The sequence below is a fragment of the Falco naumanni genome, chromosome 1 (genome assembly GCF_017639655.2).
Source record: "Falco naumanni isolate bFalNau1 chromosome 1, bFalNau1.pat, whole genome shotgun sequence".
Classification (NCBI taxonomy): Eukaryota; Metazoa; Chordata; class Aves; order Falconiformes; family Falconidae; genus Falco; species Falco naumanni.
The window spans coordinates 51,719,083-51,742,274 of record NC_054054.1 but is presented as its reverse complement, the minus strand read 5'-3'; the positions used below and the strand labels follow the sequence as shown (position 1 = coordinate 51,742,274).

The 23,192-nt window shown below is 38.7% G+C and overlaps 1 protein-coding gene across 1 annotated transcript in view; it reads left to right on the top strand.

Moving 5' to 3' along the window:
- The window catches only part of STK32B (serine/threonine kinase 32B), a 180,204-nt gene that overhangs the window by 136,101 nt on the left and 20,911 nt on the right, over positions 1-23,192 (top strand). Inside the window, exons 7-11 of the mRNA XM_040593883.1 lie at positions 9,054-9,157; positions 13,400-13,516; positions 14,609-14,734; positions 20,619-20,750; positions 21,508-21,572. Of these exons, the coding sequence (XP_040449817.1) occupies positions 9,054-9,157; positions 13,400-13,516; positions 14,609-14,734; positions 20,619-20,750; positions 21,508-21,572 (544 nt within the window). The remainder of the gene's footprint in view (positions 1-9,053; positions 9,158-13,399; positions 13,517-14,608; positions 14,735-20,618; positions 20,751-21,507; positions 21,573-23,192) is intronic.

The following is a 23,192-nucleotide window of genomic DNA, read 5'->3' as shown; positions in this document are numbered from 1 at the left end:
AGCACATACTTTTTACTCACTGAAATGTTTCCTTTTTTGAATGATCAATTTCCCTACAATTTTTGTGAGTGTCGCAAAACCTTCCCGTTCACAGGTGTTAAATTTTGGGGGTTTGGTGCCTGTTTTTTTTTTCTTGTTTGTTTCTGGTGGTAGGAGGGCTAGGGGGGTTAGGTAGAACCTTAGGGGTTTTCTTCAACAGAGGCTGGAAGTCATCAAAATAATGCACTGTGACTTAAATCAAACTAATAAAATATGTTTCATGATATAAATACACCTGAAAAAAATCCAAAGCCAATAAAATCAGTAGTAAATGACATGAACAGTTTCAGCTACCCCTCTCCTATCCTACAGGCTTCTCTCAGGTGTTCACAGCTGTTTTCACAGGTTGCTGTCACAGTGAAGAACAGCTGTATGCCTAAGATTACCAGAGGCGTGTGAGTTTACAGAGATCCACTGAACTTCTAAAATGTATGAGTCATCCATATTTATTAATTAATACTGTGTGGGAGTACTATTGGACTCAGTGGAAAGCTAGTGGATATCCCACTATCAACTTTACACGTATAGGAAAAATACTTTGTAGGGCCGTATTTGTTCCTGAAAATAGGTACAATACAACAGGGACAAATCTGGAGCTGGATTTTCATAGGTGTTCAATGTTGATCTTCCTTGCACTCATGCTGAACAGTGCTCTGAAATTTAATAATGTTTTGCAGCTCACTGCTTTTTGAGTGCAGCTAAGGCAGTGTTTAGGTTTTTAAAAATCCCACCCTTTTCCTACTGAGGGTTTGACTGCCTGTCTACAGAGTTTCACCGGTGATGTTGCCACCTGTCCTTTTGGTCCTGGGGAAATATCACAATGCCGGCATGAGCAGGGAGGCTTCTGTTTGTTCTGATAAGCAAGAACCAAGAGTGGACATGTGAAGCTTTGAGGTGCTGAAATAAATACTTGCTGTACTGTGAGTTTTTTTCACTTGCCCTGGGAGCACTATGGCTGAGGGGATTAAGAAATGAGCTGCAAGTGGGTATTCAGGTTTTGGCTTTGCTCTGATGCTAATGAGTTGGCACACAAGCAGCTGAAAAACTTCGGGAGATCAGGAAAGAAGTTACTGTCTCTAGCTGCTTTTCACTTCTCTGTGTTCTCTGTCCTGCTACCATCCTTTGAGATCTGCCAGAAAAACTGCTAATAAAATATTTTCTTTGACTATTTTAGTAGAAAAAAAAAAAAACCAACCAAACAAAAACCCCCAAAACCAAACAAAAAACCACACTGAGTTCAACTGATACTTTTGGTTTGGGTGTGGGTGATTTGTCAGGATTTTTTTGTTTGGTTGGGGTTTTTTAACTAGTCTGAGAGAGCCTGATCTGATGCGGAGCTGTGCAGGCACATCTGAGGGGGAAGAGGTGGAAGGGGGTACAATAAGCAGGGACTACCAGCACCCCAGTGGGGCATTTCTGCCCCCTGGATCGCTCCTGTTCTTCGGTCAAGCCACACAACTCCCCAGGTCTTTTGCCTGCACAAACTGATGCAAAAACGTTTGCTAACCTGTGAGGAATATGTGAGGCAGGCGTATGCAATAGTCTTTCTGATGCGTCAGGTACACAGACTGTCGTGCAAATCCTCGGTTATTCAGACCGATTAATTTCAGTAGTGGAACAGAATGGCTGCTGGCCATACACTGGGCTAATCTTCCGTATAGCAATTGCATATTTTTGGACGCAATGCCTTCAACAAGTTGCTAGAAAAACTGACAGTGCAGCCACTGTGAACTTTTGGATGGAGTAAGGAAGGTACTTCTGTATAATTTCATATTCAACAGCAGGAGACCATGACACGTTCACTGCTGCTGGGCTTTCTTTCAATGGGGCTAGTAACTTGAGGCTGTTTCTCTGAGGTTGATCCAGATGTTCAACTACTAAGGGCTTCTCTGTGCAAATGCAAAGGCAAGAAGTGGGTTCTGTTCAGTGGCTGAGCAATGCAGAGGGTTTTTAGAGGACAGCGCTCTGAGTAAGGAAAGGAGAGGTTTTATAGCCATATGGCAAGCTAATAAGGCATTCTAAATGCAATGTCTGTATTCAGGTAATGGTATCTAAAATATTTACTTTGAATAATTGCATTAAATATGAGTAACGTATACATGTATAAAGTCATAGTTGCAGAACACAGTAAAAATCCTCTCTGAAGGACTGCAGTGTTATCTACTGCTATTGTGTATATGTATGTATATATATATATATACAGATACATCTATTGAGGTGTATTATGTGAATAATGGCCCAAAATCGGGTACCTTGCTGTAACGAGCCTAGACCTCATGCTAGAAAATTGCTGGCCCATTGTGGCAGGGCTTTAAGCAGCACTTTGCTTTATACAATAGAAGCTAACAATTGGCTAGTCGAAAGCTCTGAGTCAGAAAGCTGCTATAATCTAGACCCTTTTAGCACACGAGAAAGTAAACACTAGGAGGTAAATTTATAGTTTACAAAATCCATGCTTATATTCAGGGAGAGGGAAGTTGTTTTCTTCCATTTTGCTCTTAAAACAGCTTCTACTCTAAATAGAAGATCACTTGTCATCACTGTAGTTTGATTTCTGATTTCTATTTAAACCATGACCTAGAAGAATTACTCTGAATTTACTTTCCACAGGAAAGTGAAAATTAATATTTTCTTATCACAATGCTGAGAAAGCAATTAATATTTCACTGAACCATCTCAGTCCAAGGTTCTTGGGATTTTATTTCAAAAATCAAGATAAATTCTTATTCAGCTTAGCCTGTTGTCCATTAAGCCTGATGCAGCAAGGTGAAACTATGAATGTGTTACATAAGTCATTCACACGTTTAAAAATTATAAGGATCTAAGTTTTAAACAGCTTATCCTGTGCTAGTCAATCAAAATATTGTTTACTCTGTGTGTGTTGTAAATATCCATTTATATATGTATATACACACACATTTTATTTATTTATTTTGATTTTTTAAGATCAGGGACTAATATGAGGAAGGAGAATGCTACCTGGCAGTATGGTAACATATTGAACCTCGGTTAACGGCACTGGAATGTATTTTCTTATCTATGAAATATCAGGCATTAGAATAAATCCCATGCCAGTGAAGTATGTTTTGCTAAAACAACTATGGCAGGGTGTATTTCTTTGCAACCCCTGCTGTACACCACAAATCCCTAATACTCCTTACTGATGTGTAGGGTCTTTGCTGAGATGCAAATAGATTGCGGAGGGCTCTAGCTAGCCAACTGGATGAATAATGTCAGGGTTTGCATTCTTGAGAAATGTTTTGGACATGCCTACCTGAACTTGATTTTTCCAAAAAATTGAGGCCAAACCAGTATGGCTTTATTTTTTATTTTGTTTTCTGTTTGTAATATTAATAACATTTGAATAATTGCATTAAATATGAATAACGTATACATGTATAAAGTCTAGTTGCAGAACACAGTAAAAATAATCCTCTCTGAAGGATTGCAGTGTTATCTACTGCTATTGTGTATATGTATGTATATATATATACACACACATACACCTATTGAGGTGTATTATGTGAATAATGGCCCAAAATCAGGTACCTTGGCACAGGGTGTTCTGTAGGAATTAATGACCAGCTCTCATTGGCAACATTTAACTACGCATGGACAGTCAGCTCCTAACAGCTATTCAGTCTTGTGAGACTCGCTTGCAAGTCATTGCTTAAATATACTGATCATTCAGTACATAGTAAAGGCCACTTGAAGAAGGGTCTAATGCATTCATCTCACTTCACTTTCCCTCTCATCAACCCGGCAAAATTTCAAAGCAGCCTATTGAAGTCCACGATGCTTCAAAGTAAAACAGCTCTGTAAACTTCTTAATCAACACTTGGCAGTCTCCTGTGTAGTGGTAGGCAAGTAGATCGGGTACTTTTTGATTAGCTTCTCACTGAGGAAGTGAGACTTAAATCAGTTCATCAGAAAAGAAACGTCACCTCGTGCTATTTAGAATTTGTATCAGAGCCACTCCAAGCTCTTCACTTTATGATTTGGTCTGATGAATTATCTTTCTGATTAAATGGTATGCTCCATCAAAAATAATAACAGCTATTCTTTGTGCCAACCGTTCCAAGTGATAGAACCCAAATTGACTATTTATCATGGTAAGTATTTCCAGACTCACCATTGGGCACTGAATTAAAATGGCATGAATTTCAGAGACCTGGAGCACTTACAGTTTAACTATGGAATTAAATGATACCTATGAACACGTGGCAGATTTTTAGAAACCCTACCTAAAAGCATTTTATCCGATGAACAAAATGCTCTTTTACAGTAGGAAAACATAGTGAAAATTGGGTTCAGTGTTGTTTGCACTTACATTGATGTTCTCTTCTTTCAAGCTCATTAATCATATCATTAGATACTGGTAGTCTTCCACAAATGGGGTACATAATTACCAATCAATTAAATAAAACTTCAGTTTTGTGTTTTATTTTTTACAGATATTTAGGGAAATATGCATACAATAGGAGATGTATGCATATAATAAAGATATAATGCAAATAATAAAGAGGAGATGCATCTTCTACATAATTTACATTGTAGATCATCTGACTGCTATGATAATTGCAATGAGTAGTTATATATATGAATTGATTTGTCAGAAATAACCCTCACACAAAATTATTTGGAGTCTCAAGTATGGTTAAACCCACAGAACAGGAGTATGGATATCCCAGTAAACCCCTGTTTCTGAGATGGATACAGACCCCCTAGATGTGCTTTTATGTTCACTTTTTTATTAGCCATTCTCCAGTACAGTTTTGTTTTAAAGAGGAAAAAACCCATTTTTTTACTTCCTACGGTCTACAATGATATGGTGTTACTAGAAAGATACAGTGCAAAAGTATCAAAAGAGAGCTCTGAAAAGGATTTATTTTATTAGTTGGAAAAAACCCCACATTAATTGGAAATACATATTAGGGACAAACAAGGAATAAAGAGAAACACACTTAATGCAGCACAAAGGTGGGTTCATTTTATGTCATTTTTTCATGAAAGCAAAGCAGATAAACAGTGAAAGCATGAAAGTATGTTATTAAGAGGAAAAATACAGATGTAGAAAAGAATTATCAGAGGATTTTTAGCTTGGTGAGCTGCTAAAGTTAAATATGTGTATTTACTCATTATCATACAAGACGCAGATATGTTCCTGATTTTATTGCTTGCCCTGCTAAAATGAGCAGAGATGTTCCAGCTTGGAATGGCATTAGCTGTGAAATTCTCTGTTTTCGTAGTTACCAAAGTCTTGCATGAAATGTGTCAGATTGAACTTCTGCTACACATAAAGAGTAATCCCCCAAACCAAAAGACTGCATTGCTGCTGAGATCCAGACTTTCAAAAGTCCCTGGTACTTTGCGTGAAGGGTGCCTGAGCAGGGGTGAAGAGCCCATGCAGTTCATGATGACTGCCAAGAGGAAGAAGCTGTAAATGCCCCATTGAGACTTCTGGCCCTAGACCCCTTCATCAGCCCACTCAGATGTGCTGTGAGAAGGTGATTGCTTCAGCTTCATTAGCACTGTAGGATTGTAGGGTGATTCACGTCAGCAGGGGCCTCAGGAGTCTCTAGTCCAACCTCCTGCTCAAAGCAGCGTGAGCAGGGAGCCTGCACCAGGTCACTGCTGTTGAAGGGACTCTTTTGGGCAGCTCTGGTAAAGCAGTTCTCCATCATGTCAAAGTTGTTTCTTCATGGGGAGTTGTGAGGATGTGAGAGACCTACCAACTGCATCGCTTCTCCACTTGTCTTTGAATTCACCCTTGCTACTAGACTTGCTATTACCTGATTTCATTATTTAAAGGCTGCTTCCACCGTGCAAACTTGTACTGCCTTCCCTGTAACTGTATGTGATAGTAACTACAGGTCTCAGACAAAAGAATCTCCAGGATCAGACCAGTATTAAACCTGCATATTTTCTTGAAAAGCCTTTGTTCAGTAGAAATTGCTTGAGGAAAAAGATCTGAAACTCTCGTTCTTACACGCACTCTCTCACTTCTGTTCACGTGAATGAACATCTGCAAGCAGAATCCTTGCATTTAGGTAGATGCATGGGGGTAAAAAGATGTAAGTATTCTTCTCATCCTAAATCTGTTATGATAAGAGAAGTTGCATGCAGAAAGGGTGCATACAGCAGAGCTGTTGCCCTTGATCCAAGCTGGCAAGCTCAAATTTTGCCATCTTTTGGAAGAACCTATCCACAGCAGAGTGCAGGATGGCTGTTCAAGTTGAACCTGAGATCAAATTCAAATTTTAAAACATTACGGACAGTCTATTTCCATAGCAATCGTAAAGAAAACCAATGTAGAATTTTAACTTTCAGATTTTTTATTCACTTTTATCCTAGCCAGTTTGCTAGGATTAGTTTTCCTTACATGGTTATTCCTTACAGCAAAACTTAATTCGATGTTCTGTATTTCACAGCACTAGCTCCTCAGAGCTTGGCTAAACACATCACCTGGAGGATTGGCTGTTTTCCTGTAAAATTGTGCTATGGTTCTGAATGAACAAGCAGACTCCAGAAGTCCACTGTACAGCCTGGCGGACTTCGTTAGCATCTAATATTCAAAGTTCAAAAAGGCTTTTAGACAATGACATTAAGCACAAGCTTAGTGTGAGACTGGTATTTAATAGCCTTGCCAAACTGGGGAAAGGTCTTTTGGCCTCTGTAGGGTTGAGATTTCACCCTGAGAAAAAACCTGTACATAGGACACTGTAAATCATACTGCACCTTCTGTCAGCCCCTTCCCATCTTGAGAGGCGGGCGCTTACTATCACTTCGCTGGAGCTGAACGAATGCAGAGAGGCAGTCCAGCTGGAATGCAAATAATACGGCTAAAGCAGGGGAAAAGGGGCTAGCTGCTTTACAAACTGGGAGCCTAACCGCCCATATGCTGATCTAAGGGTGCCATCAGCTTAAGGTGAGCTAATAGAGCTTCAAAACGCCAGGACCAGTGGGCAAAAGACAGCATTTCCTGCTTATCTGCTTAATGTGGGATAAGTTGACCTTGAAGCTTTTAGAACAAGGAGATAAAATAAAAGCGGATAACTCAGTCGCTGAATTAGCAAAACGGCTGCACCATTCTGGCAATGTTGTAGGTTACATCAGTAAAGTACTCTCATCTCTACCTCACAGAAATCAGATAGTGATCCATCACATTATTACAAAGGTAAAGCTATAAAAGAAAGAGTGAAACTAATATTATACCTATATAGTTCAGTAAAAAGGCCACAGAGGCTATTTTCTGTAATGAGGTATTATACATCATCTAGGCACAGTGGGCAAAACCGATAACTAATGTGGCTAAATAGAGCAAACCTTCACTACAAGGTGCCTGTGGTGATATTCCAAATATAACTTTCATGCCTGATATGCAATTTAGGTGCATTGATCCACTAAAGCAACACAAAAAATCCTACCTATACCCTCTTAGCATCTCTCTATGTGATAGATGGCACACAAGTAAGGTGTGCCTGCACAGATCCCCAGCAGCATGCGAACAAGATCCGAAGTACAATCTAAAGATATAGCATGCCAAGTGAAGCTATATTATCTGTGGGTGAGACAGAGCTAACTCAGTGTGCTGACTTTTATGGCATTGCTGATTCATGCCATACTGGATCAGAACACAAGCCTACCTGTGCCGGAGATCCACCGGTCAGCTATTCTCCAAACACATATATTCTGACAAAAATGTTTATTTAGGTGCCTGCAGTTGTACTGCCAAACATATTTAGAGGTAGTCCTCCTGGGAAAAGAGTATAGGACCACTTTCATTCATTCATTGCTTTTTATTCTTCAGGTTAGAGTTTCACTGTATGCAATTCCTGCATGCTGAAATCCTCTAATAGGTTTCTCTTCAGAAAGACAAGACTTTCTGAAGTCAGGTCTGGAGCTGTAAGTTGTTGCCATCCATAATGAAAGGACTGCAAAAACACCTCTGAAAGGAATGTAATTCTTTTAATTAAAGGTGTTTCTCTTAAGGTCATATATAGTCAAATCCTAAACTGCCGGTCAGAAGTAAGCGTGACTAGATTACATTATTCATTGCAGTATGCCCATTACAAAGTGGTGTGATGGTAGTCAGGTGGTAATGTGGTACATTCGGCTCAGTATTGTGGCCAGAAGAGGCTCACATGGTGATTGCAATCTAGCATGATGTTATGGTTGGTGATACTGTTGTTTAGAAAATCCCCAGGGAAAGTGTTGTTTTCACAAAGTGTACTGAGATTCTGCTGTGAAATAATTAGAAAAGCATGACTGACTTTTTCATTTCGTATCCTCTCTTATTTATGTATGGTTTTCTGAAGAAACTACAGTGTTATTATTTTGAATGTTTTTCTTGCTGAAATTAGCAAACTGAATCCTTGTTTTGAAAAGATATTTCCACACACACACCCCACTCCCCCACGGAAAACTATCTTTATGGAATTCATTACTTTATTGACTGTGTTTATTTCCAGTCATGACAGAGTTTCTCATAGCATACAATCAGTGTTGGGATTTGTATTTAATTGTAATTTTCCTATGTTAAATACCTTTAAAATCTGTCTGGTTAATTCTATCCAAATGTAGAATAAGGATGAGATTTACCATGTTCAACACCTCCAGCAGTCACAAAGAATCACCTTGCCTGCAGATATTTGTCCCCTTAAAGTGTTTGCACTACCCTGGATGTTCCAAGTCATACTTCAGTTCAGGAATTCCCCTCTTATTACTTATTTTTATTTACATAAAATTTAAATGGACCAGGTAATAATTGACATATAAAATTATTGACTTCTGAAAAACCCTGACCAGTGAAAGTCACTTGATGCCAGCAAACCGAGGCACTGAAACTGCATCCTGAAAATGTTGCATTTATAAATGTATTTAGTGTACCTATGTACAAATGAAAATAAAATTTAATTCTTTGCATCCTTATTAATTTTTCAGCTGTCAACATTAATGATCCATAGTCTAATCTTAACACAATGCTTTTTGTTTGATTTGGTTCATTGTTTTAGCTCCAGAAGTGTTCCAGGCCTTTATGGATGGAGGTCCAGGATATTCGTACCCAGTAGACTGGTGGTCACTAGGAATTACCGCATATGAATTACTGAGGGGCTGGGTAAGAATGATGGGGTTTATTGTTATTTGACACATCCACTGACATAAGTCCCAAAGCTTGCAGTGCCCCTGAAGGCACCCTTCATGATAAAATTTGAAGCTCAGGTCAGGAATGCTGTCCTGGGTCTTTCCCAGCTGGAAACGTTCTTGGGAAAGTTTCACCTCACTCTTTGTTATGAAAGTTTGCCCAAGTTTGGCTAAGGAATGGCCTCATATTTTAATGGCTTCTCCACAGTGCTGAACTGGAAACAATGGCATTTTTTAACAAATAGAAGTTGAGTTTCTTCAGGTTTTATTATATCTTTGATTCTCTTGGCTAATACCTTAAAAGAGCTAAAGTAATATCCTAAGATGTTTGGCCCAGCTACAGAAAATTCTTCTCTGCCAGCACACTTGTTACTTGTCTTATCAATTATGTGAATAAGCTTAATAAATAATCTTCCTGAGCATGGTCAAATATCACAGAAGATAATAGAAAATTCTTTTCCATTTTGGTTTAAAGGACAAAAGTTGATTGCTTAAATATTTACTATTCCCTATGGAAAACAGTAATTTAAATACTGTTTCAAGGTAATGATGTAACTAAAGTAGCTGATTTATTTTTAGATTTTTAATTCCTATTTTGGAAAGAGGATTTTACTGCATTGTATTATGCTGGTTTTAAGGAATGAGTATTTATTATCATATGACACTAAAAAATCTTTGCAATTTTTCTCTACCATCATTCTCAAAAATTACTAAGTTTTTAAGCTGACATTCTTCCCAGGATGGAAAATTTTAACCTGAACAATTAAGGTCTGGCAGTGTTAAGCATAATATATTCTCAACCCTAGTTACATATGGTAGTAGTAGCTGCACATATAATAAATTAAAAGAACATCCTGCTGGTTTTCTATCAACCTTTTCACCAATTAATGTCTCTAAGAAAGCAGCAGAATGAATAGATGTGTAAGGCATGCTGAGCTCCCAAGACTAATCACAAAAGATCACTCTAATGTGACAAAGTCACTTTAGTATATGAAAAATTATATGGAATGGTATCCATTTGTCATATCCATACAGTCTTTTCTGAGTAAGTCTATCTGGCTACAGACAAAACAAAATTGAGACAGAATCAATTTTTTTATTTTTTATTTAAATAAAAACATTGCCATCTGTCCATGCTCCAGTCGACCAAACCAGCTGCTTGTTTTCTCCTGAAGAGCAGCTCTTGCCCCCTGAGCAAGCCAGAGGGTGGCTTGGAAGCCAATGCCTTTGTACGGACTAGGAAAAGATGTATTATTTCTTGAATTGTATTTCTAAATTTTTTCCAGTCAAGAGAAGGCCTAAACTAACAGAAGTGATACAAGAACAAGAGCAGTAGCAGCAGGTTGAGGAAACATGTTTAGCCCAAGCCATGTTGCTGTCTGCAACAACTCCGAGCTCCAAAGCTTCATTTGCTGCAGCAGACCTTTGCAGATGGCTGCAAAGAAGCAGCTTGCGTGTTCAAGGCTGCAAGCTAAACCTGCAAGCAGGCAGCCCCCTCTTCCTCCACACTCTCACAGCACTTTTTTCAGCGGTGAGAAGAGATCCCCATTGCTACGGAGCAGATGGGTAGGTGCTCTGTGCAGCCCACCTGCTCCTGCTGCAGTGCTCCTGGGGAAAGAGGAGGGTGTTGCACTGGGCAGTGCCACCTGGAAATAGGGCTTTCTGCAGCTGGAGCACGGTGCATGCTAGTGCATGGGGGAGGCAGCAGGGAAAGAAGGAAGGAGCATTAAAAATGAGAAACATCAGAAATTTTGATCTTTTTCAACTTTTAAGCTATGGACAGTGTATAACACTGCCTGCCTGAAAGCTAAGTAAAAATGAGTTGCTTTTTATTGAGCTGAATTTTTGTTTTTATTTGCCTCTGTTGCTATGAGATGGAAGAGTCCTCAGAGGAGGCCCAGGGTGCTCAAGGCATTGCAGCCATCTTCATGCCTTGCTCTCTACTGCCAGGAGGCCAAGACAACATGCTGCTGGAAACAGGGCTGTAGCTACAGGTTGCATCCAGTACAGAACTGCATGGACCACTTTTTGGTTACCCACTGTAGTGCTAGCATTTCTTAATACGTTGCAAGCAGATTTCTCTCCTTAGCCAGCTGCTAATAAAAGACCTAACAAGAAAAAAGTAAATTCATAAAGCTTTGCATCAAAAATAGATCATTTCCCCAAGTCCATGGAATTAAACCATGCAAACCATGACATGTCAGTCTGTTCCTTAGACAACTGCTTAAAATATTGTAACTGTATATACCATGCCCTCAACAGAGACAAGGTGAAGGAAAGAGGTAGTAGGTGGGATTCTTGGACTCTGGCTTTCACTGTAATGTGAACGGTTTACAACAAACTTTGGTAAAACATCACGAACAAGAATAAAACAGATAATTTTTTTCCTTTTCCACAAAATAAACCAGAAGGGATCTGACCTTTGAGCGGACCGAATAGTTGAAAAACGTAGGAGATATAGGTGTGAAGGACCTCAAAAGACCAAGCTTACAGTGGCCATTTGTAATTCAAATTAGCTAACAGCAATATTAAAAATCTCTGCAAAACTCAAAAAAATCAAGACTGAAGAATGCTAATGATCTTTAAAATAAGGTAAGTTTGTAAGGATTTTCCAGTGAGGGAAAAAGCATGGGCAGAAACATCCTTAACAAAAAAATTTAACAATTCATTATTCCTTAAAGTTGCTATTTTTAGAGATAATTCACCCTTTCCAACAATTGATGTAAATTCTGGCTTAGTGTTCATATTGGTCACATCATTGTATCATGTCTAAATCAGCAGTAGGTTACTTCTTGGCAACAGACAGAATGCTAACCTTTTAGTTTTAATAGCTCTTATATGGCAGCATTAGCACAGGTAGGAAAAAGCCTATGACAGACTATTCCCAATTAGAGTTTTTAACTCAATTCAAGAAAATATATTTATTTAGAGCAGGCATTTAGGTCCTGTTGAATTCATATGGACATGATATAGCTAAATGGCAACAGACTAACTGAATGTGAATAAAAGCAAAAAGATTTAAGCAATCCTTGGATTTATTATTAGAACATTGCAATGCCTTGGAATGTACTTCGTTTCATACATACGTTCAAAGTTAAACATATGCATGAATCTCTCAAAATAAGAATATTTTCTGGGCCTTTATGAAGAGTAGCTCCAATTCACTATCAGATTAGATAACTAACACCTAGAAATATTCTTAAATTGTAATCTTGTACCAGTACATGCTAGAAAATTCAATAGAAGATTCAGTTCTTGTTGAAGTAATGAGTGTCTGCCCTTCGCTGTTGAAGATATTGGATTAGAAGGTAACTCCATGTTGTGTATGAATTATGATGCATCAATTTGCGCATTGCTGCTATGATGGCATTTGGCTGAAGATCTCTTATCACATATTACATATTTGTCACTTGCTGGGTACAATTTAATTCATAAACAATCCATACTTGTGTACCATTGTAACAACTTGCTTCACAAATACAAGTCTTTAAAAAATACATGCAAAATAATTAATAAGAATATAAATGTATATGTAGCACTTTTATTTTCAATAGTAGTACCTTTCAATATGTAGTACCTTTATCATTTAATAAAAGATAAATCACGACAACCTTTATGAACAAAGTGCTGTGAAGCCTGGGACTTCAGCTATAGAAGAATTTAGGTACTGCAAACACAAGACAGCAGGTCCACATAATGAGTTAATTTTAGATATCAAAAAAGGAAAAGGAGAAGGGTTGGGATTTGGATCCTACTTTTTAACTGTTGTTCTTACACAGATTTTTGTAAGGATTTTTTAAATTTCTCTTTCTACTACTCAGTAAAATCAGTATGACAAAGCTCTCTCCAGCCACCACTTTTCAATTTTGTCAGTTTAGATCACAGGAACATTCTAGTACAATCTGTAAAAAATAGTAAATAATCCACCTTTCACATAGAATGCCCCAGGAACAAAATTATTCAGCCATCTCATTTCAAGTGATGCTTCTTTTCATGAGAGAAAAATCTGCAGAGGAAATGCATCTATGAGTAATTACATTCATTACAACCAAAGAAAAGCACTCACGCAAAGAAAGATTAGCCTCAAAATCATTATAAGATGTTTTGGTGGTTTTGATATTTCCAATGTAAACAATACTGAGCTCAGGGAAATAAGAATTGTCTGCACTCTTTTATCCATTCTTGCTGACTTGATATTGATTTAACTTTATCCCAGAGGCCCTATGAAATTCATTCAGCCACCCCCATTGATGAGATACTCAACATGTTCAAGATAGAAAGAGTTCACTACTCATCTGTCTGGTGCAAGGGCATGACAGCACTACTGAAAAAGGTAAGAACAAACAACCACCTTCTGTCTTCCATCCTTTTCCAGAAGCCCCTCTAACAATGCAGAGGCATCAGGCAAGCACACATGTTAGGTAGTCAAAATGTCAAGGATAAGAGAGCGGTGCTTATTCCTAGAGTTTTCTGAATGTGGGTGGTGCAGTATTTCCTCTTGAGAAGCTGGATTATTCTTGGGCTTAGACTCAGGCTTTTCATGGCCTCAAAGACATAGAAATCGAGTATTTCTGTTTATTTTAAAACTGATTCATTAGTGATTGCAAAACTTTGAGGTTCAATAATTCCCACTCTGTGCCCTGCCTCCATTCTCTCCAGCCCTGGTTGTGCATGTGGGAGTGGGAAGGAAGGACCACTCTGCCCTCTGGGTTTCTGCTACAGTTTCCATCCAGGGAGCTTAGAAATGAAAAAGGCTGTATCTCTCCCTGTCCCATGTTGCTACAGTTGCAACAACCGCCTTTGAGCCACTTTGCTGTAAATGTCACTAAGCTGCAAGAGAGGGTTCTTTTCTGAATGCATTGTGACCCTGGAAATGGCCCTCTTCCTGGAACCTCAGGTTTTTGTTTGGTTTAAATTTCTGGCCACATTGAAGGATTTTCTGCCTCTCAGGTGTTTCAGATCATCAGTACTGAATATTTGAGCACAGAAGATCAATTTCTTTTGCAGCAATAAGCAATCTATTTTTCATAGATGGAGCAATGAGGTGGTTCATTTTAATTGCTGCCAGGATGCTCAGTGTAACTGTATCTTCCAATAAATTAAAGACTAAACACAAATGGTTGGGTGGCATTGAACTCTGATGTTTCATGTGGCTTGGCCTCTTGTGTGTTTGTAAATAGACTTTTGTTGCTAATACATTTATACAGTTCATGCCTGCAACAGCCATCTGGTGGCAATTAAATTCTATTCATATCCTATGAGTTACTACTTACCTATTTTTAGATTGGGACTTTTAGGAGCTGTTATAACATTCCCTAGCCATTTTCTTACTCAAAATTTTGTATCATACAATTTCTGTGTGTGATACATTCACTCTTTTATATGGCATCCAGTCCCTTAGAAAATGCCTTGTGCTTGATCACAGCTCCTCACTAAGGACCCAGAATGCCGCCTTTCCAGCCTTGCAGACATACAAAGCTCTCCATACCTAGCTGATGTCAACTGGGATGCTGTTCTAGAGAAAGCTGTGACCCCAGGCTTTGTTCCTAACGTAAGTTGATATTCCAGGTGAACTGTGTTTGCAAATGCTGATTTTAATTATCACTGCTGGTTTACTTGTTTATGCTTGCATTCATTGCTCTTCAGTGATTTACTTCTCACAGAAGCTTTACTTTGGATTCTACGTGCATTTACTCAGTCACAGCTAAGGGAAAATTTGACCCATTTCATTAGATCACAACAAAAACTAATTAACCTTGGTTTGTTTGTTTTTTCCCCTTTCAACTAAAAAAACATTTTCCAGACTTTGCGTTTCAGCTGTTAGATCAAATGATTGTCAGAGTTAATTCTGAGCCAAAGAATACCAAAGCTGCTACTCTGAAAGTTAGGCATCTGAATAACATTTGCAAAACCTTAATAATGTACCAGTGTGCTGTTCCTTTTTCACTTAAAAAATACTGTTGCAAAAGACTGACCTATTTCCTTTGTGACAGTTTGCTACACTAAAACATTCAGATTCTGTGAGGGATTCTGGTTGTTTCTTTTTTACTGTTGTTCCTTTTTGTTGGTATTTTCTGGATATTTCCATTTTTATCATTTGTAAGTTAAATGGATTGGAGGGACATGAAAAAAAAGTAACGACTGTATTAGCATGTTTCTCTTCTTTGTTCAGTTATATTGTACCATAATTCTTCACCAAACAATACATTTGTAGCACACCGAGGTTTGTTTATATTCTTTTTTAATGCAACTGTAAATAAAGATGAGGAAGGGGGAATAGCTAGACCTTGTCCTCATCCAGGTGTTCTTGCCAAATCTGATGAGGACAGGATCCAGCCCTGCAGAAGCTGAGGGTGAGAAGGTATTGCCTAGTGGAGCAGAGGCAGCCAGGTGGGTTGCCCAGGGCTGGCAGTGTTTGCTGTGCTTCTTGGCACCTGACCAGAGCCTTTCCTGGAAGCTATATCCTGCAGAAGAAAGCTATGGGTGGGTAAGCAGGGCCTCCCTCAGGGAGCTTGGGAAAGAACCAGGAATACAACAGGTAACTAGCATGACAGATGAAGAGAAAGGCAGCCCCCTCTTAGGCACTTCAGAGTAATGTTCACCAGGGCTGAAATTCCTTCCTTTCACATTGTGGCTGAATGATGGTGCCAGGTGAAAGCTTGAGAGGTGAATGTCATATCTGCCAAACCACGGTCAGGACCCCTTCCCTTCCACTCAATGTCCCTGCAGCTGGAATAACTGCTATGCCATGCCAGGCCTTCCCCTATGCTCTCCTAAGTTGCTACCCTAAGCAAAGCACTGCAGAGCAAAGCTTCTCCCTGGCCCAGTGGACTGTGAACTCTGTTCTCCTGATGGTGTCTATCTACAAGATGAATGGAAACTGAGATATCGGAGGTGTGGCCCAACTCCTTCTCAGACAAAAATCAACATTAACTAGACCTCCTACTCCTACAAGAAAGTTCAGTCCACAGCTGTCAGCATGCAGGAGATTTCACAACCCTGCTCTATATTTTAAAAGAGGGATGCAGTTCCCCATACCCAAAGGTACAACATACATGGGATCCAGGAGAGTCCCAGACTTCACAGAGACTACTCATGCATAAGTACATGTCTTAGGGCTTAAAAGACAAGAGGGAGGACTTCAACTTGCTTCAGCAGAACTAGTTACTGAAGCCCGCCTATGGCAAGTCTTAGCTCTGCTCCTGTTCCTGCTCCAGAGTTTTCCTTTCCCCAGATGTCTCAGTCTCATCCTTGCTCCCACTCAAGCTTGAATTCCTAGGGCCGTACCATCCATCGTAACTCTGCTTCTGAGGGTTGGACTCAAGCCAACCTTAGTCCAGGAGTGTATAGCTAACCAATGCAACATGTGCCACCTTGTGAAGCCTGCCTCCTAAGGAATGATGTATGGCAGCTTGGCTGTAGTAACAGGACCTAATAAAGGGGCTGAGAGATTTCCACATCCATCTGGCTTACGCTCAGCCTGCCCAGGGCTGGGGCATACGTGTGTGATGGTCTGCATCTGGCCAGAGACAAGCAACCTTAACGTCTTAATTCAGAGTTCTTGTGTGGCTGTTTGCTTCTTTACACCTGGATTTAGGTTGTTTTGAGGGTACTTTACTCCTGAGAGAGTATAGGTAAGTTCCCTGACTTCTTAAGGATGGTGAAAAAAGTAATTTTAAATGTAATTTCAGAAGCAGTTGTGGAACTTATGTGCCTGGTACTCTTCTATTAGCCAAGTGGCCTGTTCTGTGCCTGATGTTGAGAAAGATGAATGTGATGGAAGTTGAGAAAAGAGGAAGTCCTCTTAAAATGTCTGCCATTAAACATGTGTCCAAAGACAGCTATTCTTTTCACATTTGGATTCACCTTACTTGTGTCTTGGCAGGAATCTGAATATTGGAGGGAAATCTGTAATATTGGAGGCAAAATAATATTCTACATTTAAAAGGAAATAGGATTAAAAAGTTACATTTATCTACTCAGATTAATCTGAAAGTCCCACCACAAGTTCTACCAGACACTTCAGAACAGAGGCTGATATTGCAGGCCATGTTCCACCCGACTGATCAGGTGTATTAGGAAAAACAGTGAGATGGTGAGAATCAAAACATCTTTTCTAGCACAACACTTCTTTTTATAGTAAATTTTATTGTTTCATGATGCCAAGTTTAGCCATGCATTTTCCAAGAACTTTTTTCTTTGTTGCACCAGCAAAAACCTTCACTGATTAACTGGGGCCACACAACAAAACATTTCTTGGTTTTCAGGCTTTGTTGAGAGAGTGAATTGGGGCCAACATACAGTGATATGGGGAGAATTTTATAAATGTTGACAGCTTACTGTCAGGAGCTTGCCTGCAGAAGGCAGGCAAGATGGCATGTGAGAGGCCTGTGGTAGGAAGGTCCCATAATTTAATTTCTCACTCGTAGTTTGATTCCATAAACATTGTTCTTACTTAACTAATATGTATATTTCTGTATGGTTTAGATAGTTTCTTTATATTCAGCTTGGAGTCATAAATTGCTAGTGCTTTTCTTTGTATTCTTACATATTTGATAAAGGAAGCAAGAAATTATTTAAACGTAATTTTAAAAGCTTCATTTTTAAAGCTTCAGAATTAATGTGACAAATTTATTCAGACAAATTAATTTCAGACAAATCCTAAAATTGTACATGCTCAGGATAGGAACTGATATTGATCAAGCATAAAGAATTATTCATTTATGAATAAATATAAATAAGCTATAAACCTCCATTAATAAAAAGCAAACTAATTTTACTAAACCTGACTGGATGGTATGCAGGAAAAGGCATCAGACAGCTTAATACTGTACTTTAAGTATACAGACTTTGCTAGGAATCAAAATGATGAAGAGTGTCTCTAAATTAAATGTTTTGTTGTAAGACACCACACGTTATAAAAGTTTCTGATGTGATTTTATTGCTTAGTGGCTTTGGTTACTAAATAATATCTGCCATTCATACGTATGACTTATCTTAGTACTTCCACCTTGATGGTGACAATGGTGCGATTGAACTCTCAGCAGTCCCAGAGGAAAACAGGCTGCTTTTAAGATCTTCCACCACACAATTCAAATTGTTTGCAATTGTTTTAAAAATGCTTTGAAAGAATGAGAAGAAAGGAAGTCATGTCATTCTGATCACAAGAGCAGCAAAAGACTAATCCAGTAATTAGGATGCCAACTCGTGTGTCCTGGTTTCAGGGTGACTTTTAAAAAATGTATTGGGGTCAGCTGAGACATAGATTTTTCTGGCCATGCCCTAGCCCTTATCGCTAAATAGGAGAGGAAAAGTTCTTTGTAAATGCTGTCATGAGGTGGCTATACTGACTAATGAATAGAATTAAAAGAACTCCTCAAGGCATAAATGTTACTCCTGTAAACTTCTATGCTGAAAAGACCTGAAAGAATCAAGAACCTGAAAAGAATTAAGGAAGAATCTGAAAAGAACCAAGGAAGGAAATGACCATATAGTAATGGTGTTTCCAATCATCCTGCTTAAAAAAGAACTTCCTGATACAACCAAGAATCTCAAGATTTGGTTCAAGCATCACAAATCAATATAAAAATGAAGAATCCAGGATATTTAAGTAATGTAAGTAACGGGTAAGAAAAAGCATAATAGATGGGATAAAACAGAAAAAGCATAATTGGAATGAAGCATGTGATTGGGAAAAACCAGCACTGACTCACCAAGGGCAAATCGTGCTTGACGAACCCAGTTGCCTTCTATGACAAAGTAACCTGCTCAGCTGATGTGGGGCAAGTGGTGGACATTGTCCACCTGGATTTCTCCAAGGCTTTTGATACAGTTTCCCACTGCCTCCTCATAGAGAAACTGATGTGTTGTGGTGTAAAAAAGTGGTCTGTGCGGTGGGTGGGGAACTGGCTGACAGGCTGCATGCAGAGGGTGGGGGTAAATAGCTCTTTTTCAAACTGCCAAGTGGGGTCCCCCAAAGATTGCTATTGGGCCCAATGCTGTTTAATGACTACCTAAGTGATCTGGATGATGGGAATCAAGTGTACCCTGATGAAATTTGCTGACGATACCAGACTGAGTAGGCAAGTGGACACTTCAAAAGGGAGAGCCACCTTGCAGGAAGACCTAGATAGCCTGGAAGAGTGGGCTAACAAGAACCTTATGAATTTCAACAAGGACAAACATAAGGTCTTGCACCTTGGAAAACATAATCCAGGAGTGCAGCATGGGATGGGATCTGCTCAGCTGGGGAGCAGCTCTGTGGAAAGGGACCTGGGAGTCCTGGTAGACAACAAGATCAATATTACTGAACAGTGTGCTGCTGTGGCAAAGAAATCCAACAGGATACTGGACTGCATCAAGGGCCTCACCAGCAGAGATAAAGAAGTCATTATCCCACACAGTGCTTGTCAGGCCACACCTGGAATACTGTGTTCAGTTTAGATCTGCACTACGCTAAAAAAGGCATGGACAGGCTGGAGGAGGCCCGGAGAAGGGCCACAAATGTGTACAAAGGACTGGGAAGCCTGCCATGGGAGGAAAGGCTGAGGGGACTGGGTTTGTTTAACCTTAGAGAAAGAAGGCTTAGAGGGAGACCTGTTATCATATTTTATTATTTAAAGAGTGGCTACAAAGAAGATGGAGACTCCCTTTTTAAAAGGAGTCACATGGAAAAGATGAGGGGTAATGGGTACAGTTATTCCTAGAGAGATTCCGATTGAACACAGGAGGAAAATTTTTCACAATGAGAACCATCAGCCGTTGCAATAATCTCCCCAGGGAGGTGGTGGATTCCCCAACTTCAGATACTTTTAAGATTCATCTGGACAGGGTGCTGAGTCATCTTGTCTAGACTGTGCTTTTGCCCAGAAAGCTTGGGCCAGATGATCATTGAGGTCCCTTCCAACCTGTATTCTATGATTCTACGAACCATTTTTTTATATATAAATGCTGCTAACCAAAAAAGGCCTGCTCCTTCCTGTGTTAGCATGGACAGGAGCTATGCGACTGAATCCACCTACAACTCTTCAGAAAATCAGATTTTAACAAGTAATGTCTTACAGCTACTCCCCATCCCTCCTGCACTATTGCAGTTGCCATTTATGTTCTACAGCACTAACTGATATTCTGATGAAGACCTTAGGCCAAATTAATCTCTCTCATTGGGGTGATGTAATTGTAGTTGCTGTAGGAATACATCTGTGTATAACTAGGAAAAGGATCTAACTCTTCATAATTGCTTTATAATACGATTTTTATCTTACCTCCCTTATTTAAACTTCGAGCATCACTTCAGGCCTAAAAAGACAGTTTTCATTTTATAGATTTGGTTGGGAAACTGGGTCATTATTAATGCTATTAACATTTCCCAGGCAAACTAAAAAAAAACCCCACAATGATGCTTCAAAGAGTAACTTTGAATCCTTTTGTACCAGAAAGGAAGACTGAACTGTGATCCTACATTTGAACTTGAAGAAATGATTTTAGAGTCCAAGCCTCTCCACAAAAAGAAAAAGCGACTTGCCAAAAACAAATCGAAAGATGGAGCTAAGGAAACCTGCCCACTGGTAAGTTGGAGAGTGGCTGCAGTCAGTGACGTTTCACTTACAGTCTTCAATAGGCAAACTCAGTTAAGTTCAGTTTTCTTGTGTCTGAAAAGAGTTAACTTTATGTCTGTCATTTTACATAGAACATAAACCATCTCCAAAGCAAGATAAAAAGCAACCATTTGTTTCATTCAAATAGTAACGACATGTTTAAGTTGTAATCATTTTTAAGATTCTCACAGATGCTCATTTAAAGTATGAAAAAGTGTTGCCAGTTGGCAAATACGCCTACCACACATGGACAGAGAGTTACAAGGAGTATTTAACAACTGCTAGTACCAAAAATGAAAAGTAGGCTGTGAAAAGCTCGTTATTTATAAATGTTTAAAGCTGTCTCTTGCAGTCTTCATTAATGTGTCCCATGTAGAAAGACTCATTGTAGAAAAAAAATCTAAACTGAGAAGATTAAGAAATAAACATTTTCCAGACTTGAGTTTTTATTTCAGTGAGATTTTATAAATTCTGTTGCTACTCCTAATGATTTTTTGAATGCTCATGCAAACTGTTCTTAGAGCTATCGCCTTAGAAATCCTCAGAAATTATTTGTCGAGAACTTCTTCAAAAGAAAGAAAGACTGATTGTGCTATCACGGTCCCCAAAACACCTTTTGATAATATCCCTTCATAAACCTTTTTGTTCAGTATTGTTTCTCCTGTTGTGATTTTGGTCTATGATTTTCCATGTTTTTTAATCAACTTATTCATGCTGTTTTTTAAAGAACGTACACCTGCAGCAGTGCTTGGAAACCGTTAGGAAAGAATTTATCATATTCAACAGAGAGAAGTAAGTACATTTCTTAATGCCTGTTTAGCATTCACTACTGAAATTAATTTGAGAACTTTTTTTCCTTTTCCTCCCAGTGTAAGGAAAAGTGATTAATGATCACAGCAGCAAGGGCTAAAAGGCTGGTTTTCCATTGATTTCTTCCTCTTACAGTCTCTGGTGTGATGGTTTTGTCTTTCTTCCATCTTTGAAAGCAAGCAGAAATGCTTGTGATGGGAGTATGTTAGAGAGATAAGGTAAATGTCACTGACGCTCTCCAGACAAACTGTTAGCAATTAAGAAAAGGGAATACAATACAAGGAGCTGCTTTTTCAGGACTTGAACAAAACCAAGGAAAGTGATAACTCATGAAATTTTGCTGATATGAACTTCAGTGTGCTGACTTGAAAATGCTATTCATACTTCACCACAATAAAGAAGTTTATTTCAATATTAGTTATTTCAACAAAGATAAATATTAAAACTACATCAGACATACAAGGAAATGCTTCACAGTCTGAGTCAGCCAGAATTCATAGAAACACAAGTCTGAATCCCAAGCATGTCAATAACCTACCTGGTCCAATTAATACACTGCATTTCACATAATTTACTGTGTTTGAGTTGCAGCCATTATGGACCTGTTTGTATTAATGGATATAGCTCCTAACAGGGAGTTGTTCATATCTCTGGTCAAATTATTGCATTTCATTCAATATATTCAGTGGTTTTATTTGACCTAATTGTATCTGCGATTTTTTCTAATGGATTTGTGAAATGTTAAAATTTGATTAAAAAGACTATCTTGCTTAATGCTTACAATGCAGGTAATTACTGTCTTCTGTAATTAAAACTGGGAAAGGTATTGTCAACTTTACACAGTTGACATGATGTCATGAAGGAAACTATGCCATGGATAATCCTATTTTTCCTTTTACAATCCGTGGGATATGTCTATGCCCAGTACTGAATGCTCACAGAAACTACAGTGAGGACTTAAAATGGGGAAAAAAAAAAAGGTCCAACAGATTTTCGTTATTTTGCACAATCTCTAGCACAAGAGAGCCATATGTTTATGTAAAAGCCATAAACAAGAAAAGCCAGACCAAGTCAGCTCACAAAAGATTTTCACAATGGTCTTGGTGGTCTTCTCTGAATCAGTTTTGGTATCAATGAAGTAGGGAATGCCTGAACCTTGTAGGAATTTTATTAGTCCACAAAAATCAAAATAAGTAAGACTGTAATAACAAGATTAGATAAAGATTACATTGATAAATCAATTTATTGTGTTTTCAAGAAGTTGTTTGTACAACTAGTTCATTTCCAGATATGACTTGCTCACCTACTTGGGAGTCACATATATCAAGGAAACCCAGTATACATCAGTTTCTGAAAGATAAAATAAAATACCAGATTTTGTAAAACATTTCCAAAATCTGATTGTTTGTGTTCACTAGCATTGAACAATTTCTTTTGACATAATTTTACTGTATTAGTCTCGAACATTTTTTAGCAGTGCATAGGAATTTTTTTTTTGTTTCATATTGCACAACTACAGTAACAACACAAGCTATAAAGGACTCTGAGAGGCTGCTGAGAGATCAAGGAGACTTTTAAATGGAGTACAAGTAAAATGGAAAT